The sequence below is a fragment of the Lissotriton vulgaris genome, chromosome 9, assembly GCF_964263255.1.
Source record: "Lissotriton vulgaris chromosome 9, aLisVul1.2, whole genome shotgun sequence".
NCBI lineage: Eukaryota > Metazoa > Chordata > Amphibia > Caudata > Salamandridae > Lissotriton > Lissotriton vulgaris.
In genome coordinates, this window is record NC_141697.1 from 722324817 (window position 1) to 722334625 (window position 9809).

Consider the following 9809-nt stretch of genomic DNA (forward strand, 5'->3'; position numbering starts at 1 on the left):
GAATCAACTAAGCAAAGCAAGTAAATAATTACTAGTATAAATCAATTACGTGCACGGTGCACCATAGTGTGTAGACCCGGCCCTGATAATTAGGTGCCGGTGCTTAGCACCGGCAAGGACCGGCACAAGTTAAGCACTGGGGCAGGGCTGGTCTGGATTTTGGTTCCCGGGGGTTGGGGCGGTGCGCTACAGCGTGCGCACTCCACACTGCGTAGATTTTTTCAGATTGTGACAGTTTTGATTGCGCACGCATTCGGCTCAGTCAGTGCCACGCCCCAGCATACCCTCCGCACCACGGCCGGTAAGCCACACCTAGTGATCGTCGTTCAAATGCAGTTCACTCACTAGTAGTACTGAGTGACCCGGCCGGACGACGTTGTGAGCCTTGAGTTAGTCTGGCAACAGCTGCACCACCAGGTGAGACAGGGCCTTCTGGCAGGCCTAAGCAAGCAAGCCCTAATCAATCACCAGACAGTTAATAAAGCTGGGCAGCTGGGCAGCTGCGCAGACGCAGTGCACTGAGAGAGTACCAGTCCCGAGTCCCACTGCCACCCACCCACGTCCCACTCAACTGGTCCCTGTCACTGTCCTCGGCGCCCGGGCGTCTCTCGTCACAGCCATGATTTCAGACAGTTTCCAGGTCCTGACAACTAACCGCCGCCTTCCTGGCATCTTCTTGGTGGCAAGGAAAATGGCTGCTCTAGACGGCCTTACCTTTATCTGGAAGGCAACACAAGGATTAGTGACTTTATTTTAAATATTTTACATAAAACATGTGAATGGCGCTCAAATAGGCACCTGCGCACTGGCGACTACTGAAGCAATGCAGATCGCATTATGGTAACAGAGTACACCATGCAGCATCCTGCAGCACTACCAAGCTCAAGCAGTATTGCGAAACCAAAAGCGGAAATAGAATCCGAATACAATCAGACCATGTTGCAATATGAAAAAAAAAAGAATTTGTTTGTGGCTCAAAGGCAACACAGGCTCCTGTGGTAGGCCCAACCCTTAAGTGCCCCCAAACCTTTCAGAATGACCACATTCCACCGAAGGCCAATGAATATCTGTGAAATATGGGAGACTCAGGTGGCCGTCTTCACATTCTGTGGGAAAGGTGTGGGGGCTTGGGGGAGGCATCATTTTACTAATACCACTTTCCTGGCTGTCCTTATCCTTTGTCAATATGGACAGGAGTTAGCAATTTAGATGAAAGTGACTGCTTTCAGCATGGATGGTATTTCCTACCCAAACCTTACTGTTTCACTTGCACATTCCTCTTTGCCAGGCTCGTTCCTAGGTTTACAGGTGTAGCTGTGGCCTCCAGGAACGACAATAACTTACTTCATTGTGGGACGGGGAGGAAAGTGCAATGGATTCCTACCTAGAATCTTATTGATGTCTTGATGAATTATTTTGAGGTTTTCAAAAATTCAATGTGTGTCTTAAAAATATTGCCATTATTCCACCCTGAAAAATACCTGGCTAAAATTTGTTGAGAATGTATGTCTTAATGTACATTAGAAGCTTATCCATTAGTGTTCTGGTGTCTATGGGATGTACACTGTAGAAGACAAGTAGCAGAGCCCTAGTCTCTTTGTATAAATGACAGGGGCATCTGCTCATATAATATGTTCTGCATCGGCATTTCTCTCTGTGGTAAGAGAAGAATTAAATAGACGGCGTTTGTGACGGGCAGAGCTGGAAAAGGCGAGAAAATGAGTCTTGAGCTTAATACTAACCAAATGCCCTTATTTTAAAAATGCCGTGCATATTCGCTATGCTTTTAGTTGCAGTCTGGGTTCTCGTAGCGCTACGCATACGTCACATTTCCCACCGTCCCATAATTAAATTATGTTTCTCTGTAATTACACACACACATGCACATTCACATACACACACGCCCCCTGATGCTTGGTAATTGGCAAGGCTGTCTGTGGTTTTTTTGGCAGACTTGCTGTACTTTCTTGAAAGCGCATCATGGACAAAAAACTAAAAAGAAAGTAATGAAGCATGTGCAATCCATGTTGACTAATATAGGTGTTTTACATAAATGGCAATGCTTGGGGTTTGGGTTCAGGAAACCTGGTGGGTGGAGCCAGTGGGTGGAGCTGGTATAGTGGGCGTGGCCTCCTACGAAAATCTGAGCACCAGGACTTAATATTTTAGAAATTAAGCACTGCACCTGCTCCCCTCAGGTTTACAGAAGGAGCAGATAATACACCCCTGGATACGCGCAAGTATGCCCTTCATCCCTAACACCCCTGTTCCACCCCCTCCTCTGCCTCCATATCATTTTCATCGAACAGCTGGTAGTGGAAGCAGGCAGATAATGTATTTGTTTTATCGGCAGAAAGGTGAAAATCTTCCTGGAAAAGAACCCAGAGTTTCGGGGAGGAAGGGGGGAGGTCATAATGGCCGGGTTTATAATTTAAATTATATCACCATCAAAACACAGCCACTCATAATGAGGCCCTTAGTGTGCAAACTAAAAAACAAAAAGGTGAACTTTTTTCTCATTGTGTACAATAAATGTTTAGAACTACAACACAGGGAATCTACCATAATAGTCAAACAAGTGGGTAAGATTTTATAAGCATCTAATTCTTTTCTTTTGTATTTTTAGAATGTATGAGAGAAGAAGCATCTCGAATCGAAGAGAAAGTATTCAACGTATCTCGCGAGAAGCCAAGGAGGCCGGAAGGCCTGGGGTTTCTCTGGCTTCTGTGGCATCTACTGTTCTACAAACCTCTGATCACAGACAGGAATATAGAACGGAAGAACATCCAGTTTGTGTTTGTACCATTCAGTGCCTGGCAGTATGCTGGAAGCGACCGACTTTGGGCAGGGTTGGTCACCACACTTTGTGATCGTGTTCGAAGTCACTTTGGGGCACTGCCAATAGGGCTTTACAATGCACTGGGAACCCCGCCTAAGCGTGCCCCAGATTTGGATGGAAAAGAGTGGGTGTGCAAAAAGTTATTTTGTGTTAAACTATGTCTCGCCGTTGTGGTCTTCGTGGTGGGAATAGTTCTCCTTTTTGTGCCGGTTTGGACCCATCAGGAAAATGAGGAGGAGCCCAGAAATCTTTACATGGTTCTAGGGGGCACGGCTGCCATTATATCAGGCTCAGGGATGCTCATGACTGTTTTTAAAGTAGGGAAAAATGTGGTCATTAGCCAGAAAAAGAAGATCGAGAGGATGATAAACAGCCAAAAATTTAGCACGCAGATGGGTTTCATGAGCGAGGTGAAGAAGGAGATTGAAGTGATCACAAACTTAGTAAAGTGCTTGGAAATATTTCAGAAGCAGAAGATACGGATAGTCTTACAGATCACCAGCTTAGAGTTGTGTGCTCCGGACAAGGTAGTTGGGGTTCTCGATGCCATGAACACCCTTCTTTCAGACAGAAGCGCCCCTTTTATCTCCATTCTAGTCGTGGACCCCAGTATCATTGTAAATTGCTTGGAAAAAGCCTGCTCCATGAAAGGAATGGCTGACAATGGCTACATGTTTTTGAATAGAACTGTAACCCTGCCCTTTTCTGTGCCCCCCTTGGGCACCAAAAACAAACTGCAGCTCCTACGGAAGGCAGTGCAAGGAACTGAAGACCTAATTGATTGGCCCTGTAGAAATGATGTTAACAGGGGAACCAAGACAGGCATAGCAGAGTCTGCCAGGCTGCTGAGAGATGAATTGGCAGCAGAAGATGAAACGGAAAAAGAAGAGGAAAGTGAAATATCACCCAGCCCTGGAAGGTACATCCAGGATGCCTTCCATGCGTTGTACAGCGATCAAGAGCATCTCCATGAATACATCCCAGACAGCATTGCTCATATGAGAAGAATAGTCAACACAATCCCAGTCACCATCCACCTTCTAGTCTTGAACCGTGTCTTGTCAAAAACACTAACTCCTAAATCCGTTGCTGCATGGGTTGTTTTGTCCAATCAGTGGCCATGTCGCCTGAGCTGGATTCTCCAGTGTATTGAGGATGAGCAACAGATTGGAACCAGTGAAGACTTTGAAGGACGCTTACTGTGGGACATATTCAAGGATGGTAGGAAAGAGTTGTTTTCAATGAAGGAAAGCCTAAAAAATATATTGGATTTAGATGCTGATCCTGAAGTCTTTCAGAGGTTTTTGTCAATAGACTTTCCCTTTACAGTACAGGATGCTAAATGCTTTCTCAAGTGCACGGTAAGCCTTGATAAGTCCATAAAGTATAAGATGGGCTTGATACGGGGAGTCAACAACCTTGAGAAGGACTGGCGGGACAAGGCAGAGAAAAAGAGAGAAGAAAGCGTTGAGCAGATAAGGAACGAATGAGGACTGTCAGTTTTATTAATTATGATTGTTCTTCCATCCACTGATTGCTTATTTACGTCACATATCCTCCACTATGATCTCCTTCATGCACATGGGCCATCCTTTTGTACCAAGATTGCACTACCTGTAAGCTACGGTAAGTGGGTTTGCTTGCTGCGTTTGACATGGCTGGCAAACAACCAAATGGCGCACTCAATTAACACTTCTGCTGCATAATACACATCATAAAATGTGTTAGATCTATCTTTTCTTTAAAAAAAAATGTGAATGAACCTTGAGCTGCAAGCCCACCTATTTAACCCCCGGCAAGCCTCGGGGAAACCCATTTTCACCACCATGATAACTTAAAATACCCATCCAACTTCAGGAATGGTGGGAAAGGAGAGAGAAATAAATGGCGCAGAACTGAAATTCTCACGCTGTGGCTACATTTGATAGAGTAATGGGCAGGAGTAGAGGGAGTAGAATTCACTATGTGTGGACACCAATGCACAGCCAGTAACCGCGGTGTCCTCCTGAATCATGACCTCAGTATCAACATGCATGCCAGTGCAGACTGAAAATAAACATTTTGAGTTGGGCTACTCTAATTCTAGGTTCATGTGATTCAGGAAGCTCAAAACGCCATTGGAAAATTCTAATGAAAATTGCCATGCCTATACTGTGAACTCTACAGTGGCTTTACTGGAACTCTGCAAAATCCAGAATCAACTTCACGATTCTCTTCCAGGGCTCCAAATGCCACTTCAGTTACCACTACATCCTGAGTGTCCGAAAAAAATATTCCCTAAACATTACTGAGAGAATGTTGATCTTATGATGACCTCTGGCTCACCATTCCATAATAAATTTCTTAGTTCTGGGACCTGACCCTTTGATGGCTAAACCTCAAACCATGGAACCATCAGCAATAAGACATACTCATTCTCAACACCTTTCTGTCAGTTAAGAAAATTTGAGGTCCCACTTCTTCGTGTACCCAGCTAGCCCTGAGGTCATGTCACCGGCTTGCTTGGCGATTACCACCATGGTCTAGAGGCCATTGCAGGCTGTGTTTCACAAGCTCCCAAAAAACTAAATTGACCTGCCTTCTAGTCTATTTTTCTAAATGAGTTGACAGTACTGTAAGCTTTGGAAGGTTCAAGGAGAGAACAAGTCTCCACACAACCGTATGTCCATAAAAGGTAACTATACTTTAATTAGAGTAAGGTTCTTTCTAAATAGATGCAAATTAAGAAAACTCAGTTGCCCAATAAAAAATGAAAATGTTGCTGATGGGACTTTTTTGGGATGGGTCTGTCAGACACTGTTTAGGAGATCACCTGGCAATGAAAGGATATTGGGTTCCAACTGTGGTCATTTGTCACTGATGTCCTGGGGTCAGTTTTTGAGGGGCTCTGAAAACTGGGACAGGTGCAACCCTTTCGCACTTGAATTGTCAGGGTAGTGAAAGCGAGCAGTCAAAGACTTCTCAGAGAGGAAATGTGGGGGCAAGAGCTCTGAAATCAACAATCAGTCAACAGACACAGTGATGCAGGAATGAACATTAATTAGGCATAGAAGTAGATCACTTCTACTTACCCCACAGGTAAGATATGCAACTCAGTTCAACAGCTGTCACCAAGTCCTTCACTCAGGCATAAAGTCTTACATCCTTGTACTAGATTCCTGTGCACACTTTTAGTCTCTTGTTTCGTTTGCAGGTTAAGCCTGCTTTACCTGCCCGATGGCCGCGGGTGCAACTCATGACCCTGCTCTCCGCAGTGGGAGTTTCTCACTGCTGAGGCCTCAGTAGCAACTTCTCTTTGGAACAAGAATCACTGAAAGGGTGGTAGGTCATGTGCAGTAGATTCACATTTGTAGCTGTTGTGGCCCTCTGGGGTGTGATTTGCCTTTGGAAGTTGCAGACTTCTGTGCCAGTGAAGCTCCCGCCTAAGTGACAATGTGGCTTCCCTGCTCTAGCGTGAGCAGCGGCAGGCTGCCAGACAGCACAGGTAGCTCCTGGCTTCACTCTCCAGACCGTCAAGACTCTCTGAGTGTTCCTCACTCCAAGGAACTTGAAGGGCTTCTCATCATGCACAGTCTCACCTCATGCAGGGCCAGGCACTCTCTTACCCTCTTTTATCAGTGCTTAAACGTAAGCAAAGGACCAGTTTCCAACATCCCTCAAGTAATACATATAATGATGTGAAAAACATAGGAGGAGAGGGGCATACCATACACACCAGAAGGGACAGCTTTCTATTTGAATGCTCAAATCACTGTATGCAATGAAAGGCTACAATCCAATGAACATACAACAGGCCCTTCATAGCTACCAATGCGCTCCCTGTTTCCCATTCCAAAAGAGCATTCCAAATTAGTTTACTCCTAAAGAGCACTCTAGATAGGTATATTGGGGAATATATCAAGATTACATCTGTCCAACCTGTATATAAAGGAAGACGTCTGCCTTCCAAAAATCACATCTTGGTGGTCAAGGCTTGAATTAGCTTTGCAGCAGTCGGAGAGGACATGCAATTGCTATGGAAGGCTGACAGCAGTGTGCTCTAAGGAAACCAAGTTGTTGTCATACAACACCACATTCAAATGGCTATCCAGCAGAGGGTGGCCCAGGTTAGCGCAGTGGGGCGGGGCGCGGCAGGGGGAAGCTGACAGACGACGGAACAGGTATTATTTATTTCTTTAATCATACCTATTCCGCTGTCTGTAAACGTCAAACCCCTCCCACCCCGCCCTGCACCACCGCGCTTATCTGAGCCACCGTGAGCTGTGGCTATCAGGAGGCAGCGTATGAATCGCAGAACGTGCCTTAGGTAAATCAGAAAGAAATAGTGCAAATAATAAAGAGTCCAAGACATAGCTTTGCGAAAGGTCATTTGATATTTCAATCTTATCCATTACTGAGCCATTCAATCGTGTCCATTATTGAGCCCTCCTTACCAAGGTGGGCTCTCAACAGTGCAATCATTCAAGCTGTTTCAATCGAGACTCCTGTACGTCTATGCTCCGCGTTTAAAGCCACAATCACCCCCAATATGCCCTGTTGAACACCGGTCAGATGTCACCAACGAAGGCATAGAAGTCGCTCTGCAGTGTCATGTCTGTGTGGCATACCACAGTACACAGGACATACTTTGCTGGGGGGTGCTTCCTTCAGGGTAAAAGCCAGCATCAGGATCGGTCCTCACCTATCCCCTGTAAGCTTCATAAAATAAGTCTACAAAAGATGTTCAAAGCCATGTCACGCATAGCTATTAATCTAAAAGACCCTGAATCATCCTTGTTACCTCTTACAAAGAAAGGGTTGTTGATCAGTCCTCAACAAGAAGTTGCAATACCGCCTGTTTAGGCGATATGCTGCAACTATGAGAAGTATACAAATGCTCACTAAAGTCTTTTTAATAAAAGAATTCAGCATACCATCAGATTCTGTCGAAGGGTACTTTTAAGGGAATTTATTACATTAATTTAATTTGTTTCAGGAATTCCCGTAATAAATCCTTCACCATACTGAAATTCGTTGCTTTTAATTATAAATTGCGCTACTCAGGTTCCCCTATACTACTTCAGTTGAGAGAGTCATAGTCCAGAAAATTAGGTTCTGGTGTATTAAATGGTTTTGCCCATTCTGTGTCCACATGGCATGCGTTGATCCAAAAGGGCATAGTATTCTGTTTTACCAAAAGGAGGTGACTAAAAACCCGTTTGGCATAACCCTGTTACAGACAACCATTCAGAATGATTTTAAAATGGGCTCCCAAACTTCACTGAACACTCCAGAACTTTTTTGGGTTGTCCCTCAAAAATGAGATACTTGTATTTTTGAAAATGCCTTAGACCGTACATTTTTGGGATGGAATTTCCTCATGCCAGAGTCACATGACTTTCAGGAAGGATGGACCAGTGCAAACTATACTGAGTTAACACTCTTCCGCTGTCAGAGTGTCATAGACTGCCACCAGCATGCCTTTGAAGTGGGCTCACTCAGTGGAGCCTGCACCAAGAAAGTCATAGAGAGCCTGTCATATCAAAGCATGGATGCTGCCTTGAATAGGATGGCTGGATGTTACCTTCAAAGTTAAAGCGAATTGCCCGCCAAATGTGTTGTATTTGTTTCCATGGCTTGGCTTTCACAGTGAATTCCAAGATGTAACTACTGTACAATTAATCTTGAACACTTCGACTCATTATCTGGTAATACTATCTGGTCTTAAAGTCAGTGGCATATTGTAAAGTTAATAAGAAATGTTTTCACTTAACTATTTGAATAATGTTGAATGTGTTAAAGAAATAGTGCACCATGTTTAACTAGATGTTAGACAAAATATGACGGGCATTGTGCATTTACAGCGACCAGATTGAGATACATTTCTCAACAAATGTGAAGCACGCATGACATGTTTACATAGTGTATTTATATGCCGAGGATGGCTATTGTAGTAAATGGGTTGTGGATTTTGAATGCAGTTACACTGATGAACATTTTATTTTCAGGCATGAATTGGCAGGAATGTTAAATTTCATGACAATATTTATTTTAATGAACTAAAATCAAAACAGTATTTTGTGTGTTTGAATATTTTTAATCCAAGTTGAATGTGATGCAATAATTCCACCTGGAAGTGTTGCACGAATGTTAGTAAAAGTAGCTTAATGAGTGGAATTTACAACCTACCCCAACTCCCTAAAACACTCAGTTTTACTTCCAAAAGTTTGATCTGTTGACATATCAACGATTACATGGAGAGATTTTCCTAGCCAAAAGGAGACTTTTTGGAAGCTGTCAAAAGCAGATGCAGAAACTATATTTCTGAGGAGATCAACTTAAGACACATCATCAACTACAGCATTTATGAACTTGGGGGCATATTATTAAGCCTGTGCGCTAAAATTATCGCCGCTTTATCGGCCGAAAACGGCCGATAAAGCGGCGATAATGGGCTTGATAATATGCTCTGTGGAATTCCAATCGAAGCACATGTTAGATGTCTTCACATCTAACATGTGCTTCGATTGGAATTCGATAGAGCATATTATCAAGCCCATTATCGCCGCTTTATCGGCCGTTTTCGGCCGATAAAGCGGCGATAATTTTAGCGCACAGGCTTGATAATATGCCCCTTGGTTATTTTGTATTGCTCGTGACCTGCTACTGATTTATGGTTTGATGTCATCTTGATAATTGATTTCTTGATTTTTAAATTTGTGCACATATGACTTAACCATCTCAGTTGCAGGCCCCTAGATACTGCTGATTTATGGTTTGATGTCATCTTGATAATTGATTTCTTGATTATTAAATTTGTGCACATATGACTTAACCATCTCAGTTGCAGGCCCCTAGATACTGCTGATATCTATATGATTATGTCTGCTGTAAATATTTAGATATGAATACATTTGCTTCCCTAGGTAACTAATTTATTGTATTGAGTCATATCAAAACTGTATTGCCAACTGTATGTCTTTTGAATACT

The 9809-nt window shown here is 43.6% G+C and overlaps 1 protein-coding gene across 1 annotated transcript in view; it reads left to right on the forward strand.

The window, feature by feature from the left end:
* Positions 1 to 6428, forward strand: part of NKPD1 (NTPase KAP family P-loop domain containing 1) — a 74198-nt gene extending 67770 nt beyond the window's left edge. Inside the window, exon 3 of the mRNA XM_086938461.1 lies at positions 2627 to 6428. Coding sequence (XP_086794587.1) covers positions 2627 to 4329 — 1703 coding nt within the window. The 3' untranslated portion in view covers positions 4330 to 6428. The remainder of the gene's footprint in view (positions 1 to 2626) is intronic.
* The last annotated feature ends 3381 nt before the right edge of the window (positions 6429 to 9809 follow it).